General features: G+C 37.6%; 1 protein-coding gene across 2 annotated transcripts in view; it reads right to left on the reverse strand.

The window, feature by feature from the left end:
- Positions 1 to 20,182, reverse strand: part of GALNT13 (polypeptide N-acetylgalactosaminyltransferase 13) — a 544,197-nt gene that overhangs the window by 450,162 nt on the left and 73,853 nt on the right. The window contains exon 3 of one of the 2 annotated variants that reach the window (XM_035008009.1): positions 5,208 to 5,453. In XM_035008009.1, coding sequence (XP_034863900.1) covers positions 5,208 to 5,349 — 142 coding nt within the window. In that variant the 5' untranslated portion in view covers positions 5,350 to 5,453. Of the gene's footprint in view, positions 1 to 5,207; positions 5,454 to 20,182 lie in introns of those variants that run through there. The other variant, XM_035008010.1, reaches the window with a different exon arrangement.

Consider the following 20,182-nt stretch of genomic DNA (forward strand, 5'->3'; position numbering starts at 1 on the left):
ACTGAGAGAGAGAGCACATGAGAGGAGGGAGGGTCGGGAGGGTCAGAGGGAGAAGCAGACTCCCCGCCGAGCAGGGAGCCCGATGCGGGACTCGATCCAGGGACTCCAGGATCATGACCTGAGCCGAAGGCAGTCGCCCAACCAACTGAGCCACCCAGGCGCCCCAAAGACCAGGATTTTTAAAATCATGACTCATACTCATTTCATTTTGCAGATGGCAACCGAGGCCCAGAAAGATTAACTTGCCCTCAGACATGGGCCCTTAGTGGGTCAGCCAAGAGTAGGATCCACTATGGCAGAGTGCTCATACAAACCTACCACACAACCTCAAATTTGTCCCAAAGTATTTCTAGATGGACTACAGCAGCACTGGTCTTTTTAAATACCTCTACTCTCAAATATCTAATTCTTCCAGCTTGGGAGTACCACTAGTTAGTATTCCATACCAGTTAGGAGTTAGAAATATCCTTCAGTGCATTTTAATTCTAGGTGACCCCAGAGTGGCATGAAAAAGTTAACATGCTCCCCTAACAAGTAGTTACGTTACCAAAGAGCAATCCTTTAGAAAAGAGGAAAAGAAAAAGGATTTACATGTCTGTATTTAATATTGGAACAGGTCTCCGTGTTCCCATAAAGTGCCTGAAATAATCTTTTTTTAAACAGCATCATTCAATAATTGATGTGTGAATATGATAATGCTGACTCAGTAACAAAGATTCAATTATATTCCATATGCTTCATTCTTCAATAAAGAAGAGAAAAAATGCAATCCATTTTAGAAAAAAAGTTTCCATAGAAGTGATGGTTTTTAAGTTTGATACTTGGAGTTTAATAATGTAGCCAACTTCCTACTGAACAATTCCATTCAGTTGCCTAACAGGTGTCTAAAATTCAACATGTCTAAAATAAACTCAATGTCCACCCTCAACTCATCTCCTCCTACATTTTTCCCCTCTCAGGAAATTGAACCAAATAATGCCCTCAAGAAACTCAAGACTCCTTCTTGACACTCCCATACCCTACACCTGCCAGAGCCAGTCATGTACCAGCTCCCATATCTCAAATACCTCTTCATTTTTCCCACTTCCATCACACCTCACCACCATTCTTCTGCCATTAAGTAGGCATCACTGCCTACACAGAATTCATGGGACACTACCAGAGCTTCCTACCCAACCTCCCTAAAGAGACCAACTCTTCTCCAATCCATTCTCCACACTGAATCCATAGTGATCTTTCCATAACACAAATGTGATCATATCTGCTCTTTTAAATCCATTCAGTGGCTCTTATTCATTTAGTTATCCATGTAATATAACGTAATAGACACATCAAACCCACAAGAAAAACAAATCGAGGACACTACTAATGCCCCATATTCAGTCAAAATGTTCACCCCCATCTCATGTACCTGTCTCACCCAACACATGAAAATAAACATCCTAAATCCCATTATCATAATTAATCTTGCTTGCTTTATAGAGTCTTGTTGCATCTCTACATATTCTTAAAACGTACACTTTTAAATTTTAGTTTTAGCCTTTCAAACTATATCATGTTATTTATCATCTTTGAGGGATGTAACTTACTATTATATTATTAAAATCCATTCATATATTCATTTTAACTAATATATACTATTCTCTTATATTGATATATCACAATTCATTCATCAGCTTTCCCATTGATAGATCTATGGGTTATTTTTAGCTTTTATTTTTATGAAGAGTGGTACTATGAAATATTTGTCTATGTGGAAGAAATCCTGAGTGTATGACTATGAGTGATGGGTTATATATGAATGTTCAGATTTCAGAAATAATGAACTCTTATCTAAAGTTATTATAAAAATGTGGAGATGGGGGTGTCTGGGTGGCTTAGTCGGTTAAGCGACTGACTCTTGGTTTCAGCTCAGGTTGTGATCTCTGGATCATTGATCCTCTACTTGGGATTCTCTCTCCCTTTCCCTCTGCCCATCCCCCACCCTGCTCACACTCTCTCTTTCTCTCAAATAAATAAATAAATAAATAAATAAATAAATAAATAAATCTTTGAAAAAATGTGGAGATGCATCACTTCTAGCAACTGGTATTATCAGCCAATTTAATTTTTGCCAATTGAATGGATAAATATGTCATTATAGCCTTGGTCTGTGTTTCCCTGATCACAATTGATGTTAAGTATTTCTTCATAAGTTTTTGTTGCTATATGCGTTTTCTTTTCTAAGAAGTGTCTATTCATGCCTGTCACCCACTTTTTCCTATTGGGTTATTTGTACTTTTCTTATTAATATAGTGTGTGTATGTGCAGTGTGATATACATCTCCATACGTATGTGTAGGGTGTGTGTGTGTGTGTGTGTGTGTGTGTGTATACACTTAATAATTTCTCAGTTGCATGCTCTTTTAACATCTACAGTTTCTAACTTCTCTTTTAAGGTATATTTTAATGAAACAACTTTCTCAATTTTAATATAGTCAAATAGTCAAATTTATCTATATTTTCTTTTATGGTCAATGTTTTTCATGTAGTGTTTTAGAATTGTGCCTTAATTCGAGGTCTTATAAATGCCTAAATTCTTTTCACTAAAAGTTTTAGTTTTATTGTTGACATTAATAAATCCAAAGTTTACCCTGGTTTATGACACGAGTTAGGCATCCAATTTCCTGTTTTCCACATGGATGATCATCTTATTTTCTGATCCATTTATTAAAGAGCTCTTCTCTCCCCCATTGATCTGTGGTGCTCTTGTCGTATTTTGAATGTCCAAACACTTAGTGTAAGTCTACTTCTAGAGTCTCTACGCTATTCCATTAGACAATTTGGCTACTCATTGTGACCCCTTGTACCAATACTATAGTCTTAATTACTCTAATCTTAGAAGAGCTCTGCATTTTCTCATTCAGAAGTATCCTGTAATCTCTGTTATTTCATAAAAATTCTAGTACCTTCCTTTCCTTTGTCCATCACTTGGCTATGTTCTTTTCCTTTCCTTTCTTTTATTTTTCGAGATACAGTTGACATTGAACATTATGTAAGTTTAAGGTGTACAAAGTGTTGATCCAGTAGGCCCTTAAATAATTGATGAATTGATAAATAAATGAACAAACGTGTCTCAAAAATTAATTCATAGTGTATGCTAATAGTGGGCACTTAAAATTGTTTAAAATTTAGTATTAAAAGGGATCTGAGAAACCACCAAGTCCAAACCCTTTTTTTTTAATAATGGGGACAAATAAGTTCAGAAGGATCAACTTTAAGTCAAAAAGCCTGTTTTTAGCATGTGCAGGACATGAAATATTTAGTCAAGTACAGTTTGCACAGCACTGTCTGCCTATAAATAAAATATCATTTTAAATATGTGGCACTTACAATTCCTAAATAAAGATTCTAAAATAAGAAGTAACAATAGAAAATAAACTTAAAACCCTAAAGTCTATTTCCATATATTCAAGACAAATATTAATGTACAACATTAAATAAGCCTTAAAAATAAGAATATAGTTTAATTTTACAACTTAAGTATGAGGAAAAATTACTACTTTTGCCTTGCATCGTTAAATTTCACATTTTGAGATTTAAGACTGAGCATTAAGGGCTTCAATCAGCAAAGCTGTACTTTTTTGGTACTCGCAGAATAAGCTGTCATAGTTTTGCTGAATCAGATTATGACATTTTTTTGTGACCAATCTAGATGTCTCTATTCAACAAATGACAAAGTGATCATTCCAAACTGATGAGATCCATCAAGACACACTTTCAGCCGAGCAGTAGCTCACCTGATTTAACAAAGAAGCAGAGAAGGCGGAGTTTTTCTGGGATTTCAACCAAAGATCAGCACATCAATCCCCATGTTCATTTATCAAAAACTGATAGACTCATAAAGTTCTCCTCTTTGAATAATTCTAGTATAAAGGCATAAAATATGCATATAAACTACCTAAATGGGTCTAGGCTCAGTCACTTCCAAAGTACTTTCTCTCAATTTTTTGTGTTAGCCAAAAATTACAGTGAGAGAAACTCACTTTGAAAAAGGGGAAGATAGTCAGAATTTCTCCAATTAAGCAAGAGCATTATGGCAATCTAAAGTGAAAAAAAGTTCAAAATACTCTTTTAACAAAAACTAATTTTTGGAAATGCTCTTCTGTTTTTCCTAAGCCTCATATAACCAAATAGTATCAATAAAATTCTGTTTATTCACATATTTTGATTAGTTAATAACCTCAAAAATATCTGTAACATTAAAAGCTGACTACATCCATTAAGCAAATGCAAAACTCAAGTCAGTAATTCAGATTCACTTTTCTAAAAGGTACAAACATTCCAATGGAACTCAAAGCTTACCTTTTATCATATTTATAAAGAAAACTTTTGCTAAGCAGAGAATTAGTGTAAATTAGATTTCAAGAAAAACAATGTTTATGTCAATGATAATAAAACTAATTTCAAGCATCCTATATACATTAGAAGCACTCCTATACTAGGAATATTATCAAAATATTTTAATAAATCTAGAAGTCAACAAAAAGCATAGAGAAAATTATTTGGAATAACTGCAGAAAATGAATCCCTATGGCTTGACTTAATAAATCACCATTTATAAAAATCATTATGTTTCTTACGTAGTCATTGAAATCGGTCCCTAAAGAAGGAAATACTGAGTTAAAGTGACTTTATCATGCACTTGAAATTATGGGGCAACGGTATGTTGCCCGCAGATTGAATCTGCCCATCAAAACGTGTTTTGTTTAAAAAGTTGTTTGTTTGTTCATTTATTGTTTTTGGAAGTCTGTAGGGGTGTCATGTGTCCTTACATTTTGCTACAGTCCCCACCACCTCACTTTAGTAGCTTTTCCCTTTTATGTAGTGTGCTTAGCCTCCAAGAGCTGTTGCTTCTGGAAGTCTAAATTTTAAATTCTGTCCTACTTGAATGTTCACTAAATTGTTCTTTCCATACAGTCACAGAACATTGGAATTATTAGAATTGGAAGGTACCTTAGAGGCTAACTCTTCTCCTTTCTTCCAACAAGACCCCTGAGGCCAAGCAAGTAAAGTAGCTTTCCCATGGTTAAATGTATATTAGTAGTTCTGCCAAAATGCTGTTCTAACTCAATGCTTAAAAAATCCCTATTTCAAAGTTCCACGTTTTGTCAAGAGTCACCACAACTCTCATCTCTATAAAAGCAACATTTGCTTCAAAGCACTTACCCCTGAGTGCAGGTAGCAGGGATCTCTCCTTCTTGTCATCACATTTGTTACATTCACTGAAGTACAGGAGTAAGAAGACATCAACAAGCACCCACATCAGTGAAGTGGCTAGAACCACCTTGCAGTAAACAAACCTCCTCATGTCTTCCCTTGATTTCTAGTTAACACATAGATCGAAGACAGATGCTACTGTGATAAATCCAAGCCACAGGGGTGAACACCAAGATAAAAGCAGGATGCATCCCACTGTATTAAAAAAAGAAGAAGGAAAAGAAAATTTCATTACTGTATAGTTTGTTTTGCATAAAGGAGCTATAACATGAAATATACGATTTAATGTTTCCATATATATATATATATATACATATATATATGATATATATATATATCAGCACTCAGCCTTCGAATTAAGAATGAAAAGCCTAAATAAATGAAAACTGTAAGCAAGCCAGGGGGCTAAAATTCTAACAGCTAATCCTAGATCTGTCACTAGTCTGCTGGGAACTTGACAACTATTTGATTTCTTCAGGTTGTATTCTTTTCTTAAAAAGCCCTATCATGATATTCTGCAGACCACCAGGTTGTCAAATAGAGCAGCCCTGAATTTACCCTGATTCAGCACTTTTGAGGAGCCAAAACTGCTGAAATAGAAATCATCCTGGGATACAATATATTATAGTAGTTAAGAACTGGCCTTTATACACAGACAGGCCTGTATCTATTCACCTCCTACCTGTGGGATCCTTTAAAAAAACTTTTTTAAAGATTTATTTACTTATTTGAGAGAGAGAGCACATGTAGGAGGGGCAGAGGGAGAGGGAGAAAGAATCTCAAGCAGACTCCATGCTGAGCACAGAGCTAGTTGTGGGGCTTGATCTCACCACCCTGAGATCATGACTTGAGCCAAAACCAAGAGTCGGACACTTAACTTACTGTGCCACCCATGCACCCCTCTGTGGGACCCTTTTAAGCCTTTATTTCCTCATCTATAAAATGACAATAACAATGCCAAACCTAAAGATTTGCAATAAGGACTAACCACAATAATGTCTGTAAAGCATCTTGCAGAAAAGATAATAATTAATATTAACATATAAAACAAACAAACAAAAATTCTCAAATTCTCAAAAAGGACTTACATCAGTTACTTAGCCTTAAAAATCCCATCTGGTCTGCACAGAAAGTATCCACCACAAATGTGTATTTTAGAATGGATAGCATATTTTCAAAAAAATTATCAGAGAAGAAAAAAAATATTAAAGTGACTTAAAATACCCAAAGCACAAATTCTAAGGCATAACAGATAAGTGCACAATTATTGAGAGACATTCAAAGTAAGTATAGATTTAATACCATAAACATATTTTTATTTATACTATAAAGAGCAATAACTACCTGGTTAATTAATTTACAATAAAATTATAGTTAAGTAAATATAACAAGCCAAAAATATTCTCATATCATTTGCTACATTTAAAATAATATCAACTATGGGGCTCCTGTGGCTCAGTCAGTTGGGTGTCCAACTCTTGATTTCGGCTTGTCATGATCTCAGGGTTATGGGTCATGAGATGGAGCCCCAGGTTGGCCTGCTTGGGATTCTCTCTCTCCCTCTCCCTCTGCCCCTCCCCCACCCCCCCACTTACTCTCTCTAAAAAAATAAAATAAAATAATATCAAACATAAAATCTTTGATGTGAATAAGTAATATAGTTTTAAAAGATATTTGGGAAGAACAGCTATTAAATACAAAGATACTTGGAATATTTTATAAATATTTGTCTCAAAATAAAAACATCAAAGTGCAATTTGCAGAGGCAGAAGCTCTTTAAATTAATGGCAGCTGGCTTTACATGATAAAGCAACACAAATGCTGCTGCCTGTTACAACCTACCCAGACTCACAATGAATTAAAAATTTACATAGAGTGACCGTTGAAAAAATATAACAGAGTCTATTTTCAATCTCTACATTAAATTTACATTTATTCAGCATATAAGTATTAAAAAAAGAAAGGTGCAAAATGTGCAAATTGAAGGAATACATGATATTTGGGGGTTTATCTGTTTGCTTATTATTTTTCTTGAAAAAAATGGCATGTTAATTATCTACTTTATCTCATTTCAACTTCATTTCTCTGTAAATATTATAACTAAACATTGGAACTCAGCCTCTAAACCTGATAACAAGGGAATAATTCCCCTATGTATATTCCCTTTTACTTTGTGCATGCTTTACTGAATATGAGATATGAAACAATTCAAGCTATCAAATTTTCTGCCTTTCTTTGGTCCTATAATGAAGTAGTTCCCTTCACTTTATTGTGGGAAAAAAAGTCTCACAGAAAAGTACATATAACACTGATGGTTACCAAATGGCTATCCCCAGATTTAAGACAGGAATATCTTAAAATAAAAGATCCTGTAATAAAAGCTCTTATGTGTTATATAAAGATCTATTATAAAGGGCATAAACAACACCATCCCTGGCTCTGTTAAAATGAAAAGATGTCTTTGGGTAGGCATTTTGCCTCTCTGTGCTTCATTGCCTTTACTATAACATATTTCCTGTCGTATTCACCTCACAAAATATTGTAAGGCTTAAGTGAGATAAAGTATGAGAACATTTTAAAAAGAAAATATAAAAAATAGTATTATAAGAAAAAATGTGAAATCACTTAATACTAAATATTAAAATGTCTAAGATAAGACATTTCCTAATAAGAGCCTAACAGTTAAGGTTATTCAGAATTTAATATAAACTTTAGTTATAATAGAAAGTCAAAATCATGGGCGCCTGGGTGGCTCAGTTGGTTAAGCGACTGCCTTCGGCTCAGGTCATGATCCTGGAATCCTGGGATCGAGTCCCACATAGGGCTCCTGGCTCAGAGGCGAGCCTGCTTCTCCCTCTGACCTTCTCCCCTCTCATGCTGTTTCTCTCTCGCTCTCTAATACATAAATAAATAAAATCTTAAAAAAAAAAAAAAAAGAAAGTCAAAATCATATCTTATTGCCACTTCAAGCATTATTCAAATTATTCTAATTTCATAGCCTGATAGAACTATATATCAAGTCATTAGCACTGAGAGAAGCCTCCTCACTATTTTAAGTGATAAAACTACATTGCTGTTTAAACTTTTGTTTGTGAAAGTCTTTCCTCATGTATTTCAAGTTTTTAATTCTCTCTCTCCCTTGAAAACACCTCTATCTTGAAAATACACTAAATTTTATCATTCCTAAGTTTTATCTGCTGGCACTTGTATATTAGTAACCTCATACATTGTATCCCAATATTCTTCATGAGAACAAAACTGATCGAGCAGAAGGATGGTACAATATACACAGTAACAGTAACCAACATAAGCACAGTTGGTGGCCCAGGTTTATTTAAGAGAATCAGCATCTGTATTATGTTTTTATTCCAGTAAGTCTCCATTTATTTGCAAACACTTCTCGGTTTCTAAAACCAAATCCAAGTTCTGCAATATCGCTGGCTTGCCAAACCAATGTGGAACATGACTAACTTGCATAAACTACAGGCTCTTCTATCTGAAAACACAGCCCCTTTCTAATTGTTTCAATATCTTTTGAGCACAGCTATTTCTCTCTTTAAAAGTACTTCTCTAGGTAGGAATACTTTTTTTTTTTTTTAAAGATTTTATTTATTTATTTGAGAGAGAATGAGAGACAGAGAGCATGAGAGGGAGGAGGGTCAGAGGGAAAAGCAGACTCCCCGCTGAGCAGGGAGCCCGATGCGGGACTCAATCCCGGGACTCCAGGATCATGACCTGAGCCAAAGGCAGTTGCTTAACCAACTGAGCCACCCAGGCGCCCCTAGGTAGGAATACTTTTAAAAGAAAACCATCAAGTACCATCTTGCTAGTTAGATTGCCTCTCTTTTTCTTCTTGCCCACCAAATCATGATATCAGCCAGACATTCTATGACATATTACATGATTTTTGTTTGAAGATATGCACCATTTTCTTTTTTTATCAAAAACAGATTTTAAATTTAAAAAATGTAGATAAAGCTTAGGAGTTTGGTAAATATGTTTTTAAATAAGGAGAAAGCTTTTTGTTTTTGAATTACGAGGTTATCACTTGCATAGAGAGTCTAGTTTAGTTGCTATTAGACATATTTTTATCTGTACTCATTTTATTTTGTAGAAAATTGCATAATAGGTGCAAATTTATTCTATCTACTTTGTGAAGCTATGTGTGAGGCTGCCAAAGAATCCTGGGAGCTAGTGGAAGACTGCTGGTAGTGCTCCCAGAAGTTTCAGGCACCAACATGCTTCAAATGTTTTAAATAGCTGTGCAGGAGCTTCTGGGAGCTGATGACTGAACAAATTTGCAGAATTTGGTTTACGGACTGATAAATCTAATGTGTAAGCACACACACAAAAAAAAATGCCCTACATTAGCCACAGGTATGCTTGACAGGAAGACTGATCTATGTCTGAATGAAGATCAAAAATTAAGATGAGCTAAGGGGATCCGCCCACAGCCTAAACCAAAGGATCCACTATAAAAATCACAACACACGGGCCGCATCGGGCTCGCTGCTCAGCGGGAAGCCTACTTCTCTCTCTCCCACTGCCCCTGCTTGTGTTCCCTCTCTAGCTGTGTCTCTCTCTGTCAAATAAATAAATAAAGTCTTTAAAAAAAAAAAATCACACCACACGGGAATATATACTAAGAGAGAAAGAAGCAAAAATAATGTCAAATGAATGCCTATGTGGAAAAAGTGGAAGAGAAGGGAAAAAGGGCCCCTCACTTGCTGTTAAACTAAGGAAAGTGGAATATTCATAACATAAAATTTGACTATTAGGAGGCAACCTAGCATAAGATCTAAATTTATATACTGCAGAGTTAGAATACCATGGGTTGAATCTGAGTTCCAACACTCACTAGTTGTATGGCTTAATTCAAGTTACTTAAATCTGTGCCTCAGTTTTCCTAATCAGAAAATGTGAACAATAATACCTACCTCACAGGCTATGATGAGTACTGAATGAATTAATACATGCAAAGCTCTTATAACAGTGCCTGGCACTTAGGAGGGGCTCAATATACATTAGTTAGTAGTAGTAGTAACAGTAATGTTACTATGATCATGAACATCATCAAAAGAATGAGAAAAAAGAGTGAGAATTCTCTTTGCCCATCCTTTCCGAAGTAGTGTATATTCAGTAGGTATGTATTCAGGGTGTCAGGGGGCAAGATGAGCATCACAAATATATTTAATATTAATAATTGTGAATATTACAATTACAGTATTTTATGTTTAATAATCGCAAATATATTTAGTAGAGTTTCTCATCAGGAAGAGTTACACAGGATTTTACAATTGTCAAAACTCTTTGAACTGTAGACTTAAAATCTGTGCATTTCATTCTATATAAATTATACCTCATTTTTTAAGGCAAAAACCAAAATGTTTGTGTACCTATCATTTGATTCCCTGATTCTATCTTTCTGACCTTTTCCTAATTGTTCTCAGATGGCAGTGACTTGGGTCTCCAGACTATTCCTTACATACACCTTGCCTCAGGGCGTTTGCATATGCTGTTTTCTCTGTCCACTGACATGGTCATGGCTTCCTGCTCTTATTTCCTTCAGTTCTTACTTCCTTCCTATTCAAATGTAAAATCTTGGAGAGCTTTCCTATCAACCTATACAAAATAACACACACAACTTAGTCACTCTGTATTTCTTAACTGATTTTATCTTTCTTCTTTGCACCTATTACCCCCAGACATATTAAAAGATGAATTGGTTTTTTAATTTGTTTATTATGTGTCCCTCTTTCTTAAACAGTAAGCTATACGAGAACAAGATTTCAAATGTCTTACATATTTCCTTTCTCACTCAAATATATTTAAGTTTTTAAAACTCCAGCACTGGTTGTTATGGATTATTATTATGAATTTTGCCACACCCATCCCCAAATATTCGTATGTGAAGTCCTAATCCCCAGTATTTTAGAATGTGACTATATTTGAAGATAGAGCCTTTAAAGAGGTAATTAAGGTAAAATGAGGTCATACACATTGGACCTAATCCAAATAAAAAGAGGTGATTAGGATACTATCAGAGGAAAGACCATGTGAAAACAGAGAAGGCAGCCATCTACATGCCACAGAGAAAGACCTCAGAATGAAACTGAGACTGCTGACACATTGATTTTGGACCTCTAAAATCTGTGAGAAGAAAAATTTCTGTGTATAAGCAACCTAGTCTGTGATACTTTGTTATGGCAGGTCTACCAAACTAATACACAGTTTAATCCAACTTTCCCTTATTCTACTCCTACTTGCAAACAGATGAACATGACCTTGAAAGAGCAACCCCCCCAACCTCCGTATGCTGCTTGTTCTCATTTTAACACTATAAACTCACATCACACTACAAGTAGATTTTCAGTGCTTTGCTGCAATCCTGCAACAGTTCCTACTCAAATCAATCTCCATCCATCAGGAAACGTTTGCACCTTGTTTGCCTTCCTCGGATTGCTATATCCACACTTTTTCCTCTTAGCCCATCATTACACTTCTACATTTATCAGAGAAGACATAAACAGTCAGAAGAGTACTTTGCGTACTGCCATGTTGAATGTATCAACTTGCTTGTTGCTATTACTGCCAAGCCTAAATCTGCAAGTCCAGGTGTTAAAATGGATGACTGTCCTTTTAGGAGTGCAACACCCTCTGCTCTCACATAGGATTTGACTGATGGATTGCACTTGTCTCTTCTGCATTTTTTCTTCTCTACTAAGTCAATGCTATCAATACAAAGATGCTATATGAATAATCATCTTAAAATAAACTAATTTGGCTCCACATCCCTCTTCAGCTATTCTTCCAGCACCCTGCTCACCTTTAATACAAAACTTTTGCAAAGAATTATGTATAACTACTGTCTACATATCCCATATCCCTAACCTCATATTTTCTCTTAAAACCAACAGGCGTTAGCCCCTGCCACCGTATGGAAACCTTATTTGATACAGTCACATTCAATGGTTAAATTCAATGGTCAATCCTCAAGCACCATTTTACATAATTCCTAAGCAGCATTTGACATAGCTTGGCCAAAAACCTTGTACTCTTTTTTTTTTTTCTTTCATCTGTAGAATTTAGTGATTCATCCCTTACAAACGGCACCCAGTGCTCATCACAAGTACCCTCCTTAATACTCATCACCTGTTTAACCCATCCCCTCCAGTAACCATCAGTTTATTCTCCATAGTTAAGTCTGTTTCTTGATTTGTCTCTTATTTTTTTCCTTTGCTCATTTGTTTTGTTTCTTAAATCCATATAAGAGTGAAACCATATGGTATTTTTCTTTCTCTGACTTATTTCAATTAGCATAATACTCTCTAGCACCATCCACATCACTGCAAATGGCAAGATTTCATTATTTTTATGGCTGAGCCACATTCCATTATAGATGATAGATGATAGATAGATAGATAGAGAGATAAATAGATAGATACCACATCTTGTTTATCCATTAATCAGTTGATGGACATTTGGGCACTTTCCATAATTTGGCTACTGTTGATAATGCTGCCATAAACACTGGGGTACATGTATTCCTTCAAATTATTATTTATGTATCCTTTGGGTAAATACCTAGTAGGGCAATTGCTGGGCCGTAGGGTATTTCTTTTTCTTTTTTTTTAAATTTATTTATTTGAGACAGAGAGAACGAGACAGAGAGAGCACATGAGAGGGGGGAGGGTCAGAGGGAGAAGCAGGTTCCTTGCTGAGCAGGGAGCCCGATGCGAGACTCGATCCAGGGACTCCAGGATCATGACCTGAGCCGAAGGCAGCCGCCCAACGAACTGAGCCACCCAGGCGCCCCCGTAGGGTATATCTATTTTTAACTTTTTGAGGAACCCCCATACTGTTTTCCAGAGTGGCTGCACCAGTTTCCATTCCCACCAACAGTGCAAGAGGGTTCCCCTTTCTCTGCATCCTCTGCAACATCTGTTGTTTCCTGTGCAACATTTTTTTTACATCTCTTACTGATCTTGCAGCAAATTCTGTTGGCTCCTTCAGATCTGACCCACTTCTTACCAATTCCACTGCTGCCACCTCTAGACCAAGCCACCATCACCATCTTGACATACTGCCTTAACTTCTTTTTTTAAATTTCTTTAAGGTTTTGTTTTTTTTTAAGATTTATTTTTTTGACAGAGAGATAGAGAGCACAAGTAGGCAGAGAGACAGGCAGAGGGAGAGGGAGAAGCAGGCTTCCCCCTGAGCAGGGAGCCCGACATGGGGCTCGATCCCAGGACCCTGGGATAATGACCCAAGCTGAAGGCAGCCACTTAACCAACTGAGCCACCCAGGAGCCCAAGCCTTAACTTCTTTTTAAAAAATAACTTTATTGAGCTCTGAGAGCAAGATGGCGGAGGAGTAGGAGACCTGGATTTCATCTGGTCTCAGGAATTCAGCTGGATAGGGATCAAACCATTCTGAACACCTACAGTAAACAAGAGATCAAAGAAAAGAATAGCAACAACTCTCTGAACAGAAAAGCGACCACTTTCTGGAAGGTAGGACGTGCAGAGAAGTGAATCTGAGGCAATATTTGGGAGGATAGACGGCAGGGGAGGGGGCCTTCGTCCGCTGCTTCTGGCAAGTGATAGAGCCACAGAGCACAAAATCGAAACTTTTAGAAGTCGGCTCCACTGAGGGATGACAGTCCAATGGCTAAGCGGGGGGTGGAACCCTCATGGGACAGTGTGGTCTCAGGACCCTCAGGGTCACAGAAAGACCGGGGGTGCCTGAGTGAGGCAGAGCTCCTAGGTATCAGAGGAGGGAAGCCGCTGCAGAGACGGAGCCGAGGAGCGGGCTCGCAGCTCGGGGTTGTCATAAACCGTGATCTGCGGCATAGTTGGGCTACTCCTCCTCCAGCAGGGACCCAATAAGCGGCAGATCCAGGGAGACTCACCTTCTTCCCTCAGGGGGAGCGGCACAGGAATGCACCGCAGGGATCTGCTGGGCTTGGAGACTCCACACGGGGTCGTGAGCCAGAGATAGAAATGCTCGGTCACAGGCCGGGTGAGCACAGAGTGCAGCGGGAGACCGGGGAGACGGGAGTGACTGACTACTTTTCTCTGGGGGCTCACTGAGGAGTGGGGCCCCGAGTTCTCGGCTCCTCCGGGGCGGAGATTGGGAGGCCGCCATTTTCACTCTCCTCCAAAGCTGCACGGAAAGCTTGCAGGGAACAAAAGCTCCCGAAAGCAAACCGGAGCTGATTACTTAGGCAGGACCGGGCAAGGGCGGGGCAATTCCGCCTCCGGCAGAGACATTTGGAAACCACGGCAACAGGCCCCTCCCCCAGAAGATCAGCGAGAAGAGCTGGCCAAGACCAAGTTTACCTATCAATGAAAACGGCAGAACTCCAGCGCTAGGGGAACAATGCACATAGAATCCATGGCTTTTTTTACCATGATTCTTTAGTCTTTCAAAGTTAATTTTTTTTTACACTTTTTTTTTTTTAATTTTTGTTTTTCCCTTTTTCAACCAAGATCTTATCAATCCCTTTTTTAAAAAACATTTTTATTTTTCATTTTTAGAGTCATATTCTATCCCTTCAGAGTAGTTACCCATATTTTTGGCATATCTATATAAGTTGTTCTCTCTTTAAAATTTTGAGATAGTTTCTTCTAACAGATCAAAATATACCCTAAATCGCTAGTGTATGGATTTTTCTACTCTCCTGCCTGATCACATTCTCTCCTTTTTTTTTCTTTTAAATCCTCTTTTCTTTTTTCAAACAACTTCTTATCAATTCCTTTGATAAAATTTTTTATAATTTTCATCTTTACAGTCATATTCCATCCCTTCAGCATATCAACCCTTATTTTTGTACATATATAAGTTTTTCTTTCTTTAAAATTTTGGGAGGCACTTTCTTCTAACAGATCAAAATACACCCAAAATCTAGTCTGTGGCACTGATCTATGTACCAGCCTGATCATATTTGATCATATTCTGGTTTTCTTTTGTTTTGTTCTGTTTTTGTTTGTTTTTATCTTTATCTTTTCCTTCTTTTTTTCTTTTTCTTTTTTCTCTCTTTCCATTTCTTTTCCCCCTGCTTCAGGTCTTTTCTGATTTGTTTAGAGTATATTTTCTGGGGACGTTGTTACCCTGTTAGCATTTGGTTCTCTCATTAACCTATTCTCCTCTGGACAAAATGACAAGACGGAAGAAATCACCTCAACAAAAAGAAAAAGAGGTAGTACCGACTTCCAGGGACCTACTTAATACGGACATTAGTACAATGTCGGATCTAGAGTTCAGAATCATCACTTTAAAGATACTAGCTGGGCTTGGGCGCCTGGGTGGCTCAGTTGGTTAAGCGACTGCCTTCGGCTCAGGTCATGATCCTGGAGTCCCGGGATCGAGTCCCGCATCAGGCTCCCTGCTCGGCAGGGAGTCTGCTTCTCCCTCTGACCCTCCTCCCTCTCATGCTCTCTGTCTCTCATTCTCTCTCTCAAATAAATAAATAAAATCTTTAAAAAAAAAAAAAGATACTAGCTGGGCTTGAAAAAAGCATGGAAGATATTATAGAAACCCTTTCTGGAGAAATAAAAGAACTAAAATCTAACCAAGTCGAAATCAAAAATGCTATTAATGAGGTGCAATCAAAAATGGGGGCGCTAACTGCTAGGATAAATGAGGCAGAAGAGAGAATCAGTGATATAGAAGACCAAATGATGGAAAATAAAGAAGCTGAGAAAAAGAGAGATAAACAACTACTGGATCACGAGGGCAGAATTCGAGAGATAAGCGATACCACAAGACAAAACAACATTAGAGTAATTGGGATCCCAGAAGAGAAAGAAAGAGAGAGAGGGGCAGAAGGTATATTGGAGCAAATTATAGCAGAGAACTTCCCTAATTTGGGGAAGGAAACAGGCATCAAAATCCAGGAAGCACAAAGAACCTCTCTCAAAATCAGTAAAAATAGGTCAACACCCCGACATCTAATAGTAAAACTTACGAGTCTCAGAGACAAATGAAAAATCCTGAAAGCAGCTCAGGAGAAGAGATCTGTAACCTGAAATGGTAGAAACATTAGGTTAGCAACAGACCTACCCACAGAGACCTGGCAGGCCAGAAAGGACTGGCAGGATATATTCAGAGCACTAAACGAGAAAAATATGCAGCCAAGAATACTATAGCCAGCTAGGTTGTCATTGAAAATAGAAGGAGAGATATAAAGCTTCCAGGACAAACAAAAACTAAAGGAATTTGCAAACATGAAACCAGGCCTACAAGAAATATTGAAAGGGGTCCTCTAAGTAAAGAGAGAGCCTAAAAGTGACATAGACCAGAAAGGAACACAGACAATATACAGTAACAGTCACCTTACAGGCAATACAATGGCACTAAATTCATATCTTTCAATAGTTACCCTGAATGTAAATGGGCTAAATGCCCCAATCAAAAGACACAGGGTATCCAAGACCCATCAATATGCTGTCTGCAAGACACTCATTTTAGACCCAAAGACACCTCCAGATTGAAAGTGAGGGGGTGGAAAACCATTTACAATGCTAATGGACACCAAAAGAAAGCTGGGGTGGCAATTCTTATATCAGACAAATTAATTTTTAAACCGAACACTATAATAAGAGATGAGGAAGGACACTATATCCTACTTAAAGGGTCTATCCAACAAAAAGATCTAACAATTGTAAATATCTATGCCCCTAACATGGGAGCAGCCAATTATGTAAGCCAATTAATAACAAAAGCAAAGAAACACATTGACAACAATACAATAATAGTGGGGGACTTTAACAGCCCCCTCACTGAAATGGACAGATTATCTAAGCAAAAGATCAACAAGGAAATAGGGGCTTTAAATGACACACTGGACCAAATGGACTTCACAGACATATTCAGAACATTCCATCCCCAAGCAACAGAATACACATTCTTGTCTAGTGCCCATGGTACATTCTCCAGAATAGGCCACATCCTGGGTCACAAATCAGGTCTCAACCAGTAACAAAAGACTGGAATCATTCCCTGCCTATTTTCAGACCACAATGCTTTGAAACTAGAACTCAATCACAAGAGGAAAGTCGGAAAGAACTCAAATACATGGAGGCTAATGAGCATCCTACTAAAGAATGAATGGGTCAACCAGGAAATTAAAGAAGAATTAAAAAAATTCATGGAAACCAATGAAAATGAAAACACAACTGTTCAAAATCTTTGGGATGCAGCAAAGGCAGTCCTAAGAGGAAAGTATATAGCAATACAAGCCTTTCTCAAGAAACAAGAAAGGTCTCAAGTACACAACCTAACCCTACACCTAAAGGAGTTAGAGAGAGAACAGCAAATAAGGCCTAAACCCAGCAGGAGAAGAGAAATCATAAAGATCAGAGCAGAAATCAATGAAATAGAAACTAAAAGAACAGTAGAACAGATCAACAAAACTAGGAGCTGGTTCTTTGAAAGAATTAACAAGATTGATAAACCCCTGGCCAGACTTATCAAAAAAAACCCAGAAATAACCGAAATCAACAACATCATGAATGAAAGAGGAGAGATCACAACCAACACCAAAGAAATACAAACAATTATAAGAACATATTATGAGCAACTCTATGCCAGCAAATTAGATAACCTGGAAGAAATGGATGCATTCCTAGAGATGTATAAACTATCAAAACTGAACCAGGAGGAAATAGAAAACCTGAACAGACCTATAACTACTAAGGAAATTGAAGCAGTCATCAAAAATCTCCCAACAAACAAAAGCCCAGGGCCAGATGTCTTCCCAGGGGAATTCTACCAAACATTCAAAGAATTAATACCTATTCTTCTGAAACTGTTCCAAAAAATAGAAATGGAAGGAAAATTTCCAAACTCGTTTTATGAGGCCACCATTACCTGATCCCAAAACCAGACAAAGGCCCCATCAAAAAGGACAAGTACAGACCAATATCCCTGATGAACATGGATGCAAATATTCTCACCAAAATACTAGCCAATAGGATCCAACAGTACATTAAAAGGATTATTCAACACAACCAAGTGGGATTTATCCCTGGGCTGCAAGTTTGGTTCAACATCTACAAATCAATCAATGTGATACAATACATTAACAAAAGAAAGAACAAGAACCATAGGATCCTCTCAATAGATGCAGAAGAAGCATTTGACAAAGTACAGCATCCTTTCTTGACCAAAACTCTTTAGAGTATAGGGATAGAGGGAACATACCTCAATATTATAAAAGCCATCTATAAAAAACCTACAGCGAGTATCACTCTCAATGGGGAAAAACTGAGAGCTTTCCCCCTAAGGTCAGGAATGCGGCAGGGATGTCCACTATCACCACTGCTATTCAACATAGTGTTAGAAGTCCTAGCCACAGCAATCAGACAACAAAAAGAAATCAAAGGCATCCAAATCAGGAAGGAAGAAGTCAAACTCTCACTCTCTGCAGATGATATGATACTTTATGTGGAAAACCTAAAAGACTCCACCCCAAAACTACTAGAACTCATACAGAAATTCAGTAAAGGGGCAGGATATAAAATCAATGCCCAGAAATCAGTGGCATTCCTATACACCAACAACAAGACAGAAGAAAGAGAAATTAAGGAGTTGATCCCATTTACAATGGCACCCAAAACCATAATATACCCAGGAATAAATCTAACCAAAGTGGCAAAGAATCTGTACTCAGAAAACTATAACATACTCATGAAAGAAATTGGGGAAGACACAAAGAAATGGAAAAACGTTCCATGCTCATGGATTGGAAGAACAAATATTGTGAAGATGTCAATGCTACCTACAGCAATCTACACATTTAATGCAATCTCTATCAAAATACCATCCACTTTTTTCAAAGAAATGGAACAAATAATCCTAAAAGTTGTATGGAACCAGAAAAGACCCCAAATAGCCAGAGGAATGTTGAAAAAGCAAAGCAAAGCTGGTGGCATCACAATTCTGGACTTCAAGCTCTATTACAAAGCTGTAGTCATCAAGAGAGCATGGTACTGGCACAGAAACAGACACATAGATCAATGGAACAGAACAGAGAGCCCAGAAATGGACCCTCAACTCTATGGTCAACTAATCTTTGACAAAGCAGGAAAGAATGTCCAATGGAAAAAAAGACAGTCTCTTCAACAAATGGTGTTGGGACAATTGGACAGCCACTTGCAGAAGAATGAAACTGGACCATTTCCTTACACCACACAGAAAAATAGACTCCAAATGGTTGAAAGACCTCAATGTGAGACAGGAGTCCATCAAAATCCTAAAGGAGAACACAGGCAGCAACTTCTTCAACCTCAGCCACAGCAACTTCTTCCTAGAAACCTCACCAAAGGCAAGGGAAGCAAGGGCAAAAATGAACTATTGGGACTTCATCAAGATAAAAAGTTTTTGCACAGCAAAAGAAACATGCAACAAAACCAAAAGACAACAGACAGAATGGGAGAAGATATTTGCCAATGACATATCAGGTAAAGGGCTAGTATCCAAAATCTATTTAGAACTTACAAACTCAACACCCAAAGAACAAATGATCCAATCAAGAAACAGGCAGAAGACATGAACAGACATTTTATCCAAAGAAGACATCTAAATGGCCAACAGACACATGAAAAAGTGTTCAACATCGCTTGGCATTAGGGAAATTCAAATCAAAACCTCAATGAGATACCACTTCACACCAATCAGAATGGCTAAAATTAACAAGTCAGGAAATGACAGATGTTGGCGGGGATGCGGAGAAAGGGGAACCCTCCTACACTGTTGGTGGGAATGCAAGCTGGTGCAGCCACTCTGGAAAACAGTATGGAGGTTCCTCAAAAAGTTGAAAATAAAGCTACCATAGGACCCAGCAATTGCACTACTGGGTATTTACCCCAAAGATACAAATGTAGTGATCCTAAGGGGTACGTGAACCCTGATGTTTATAG

The sequence above is a fragment of the Mirounga leonina genome, unplaced genomic scaffold, assembly GCF_011800145.1.
Source record: "Mirounga leonina isolate KUSES-001 unplaced genomic scaffold, KU_Mleo_1.0 Mir_151, whole genome shotgun sequence".
Lineage (NCBI taxonomy): Eukaryota > Metazoa > Chordata > Mammalia > Carnivora > Phocidae > Mirounga > Mirounga leonina.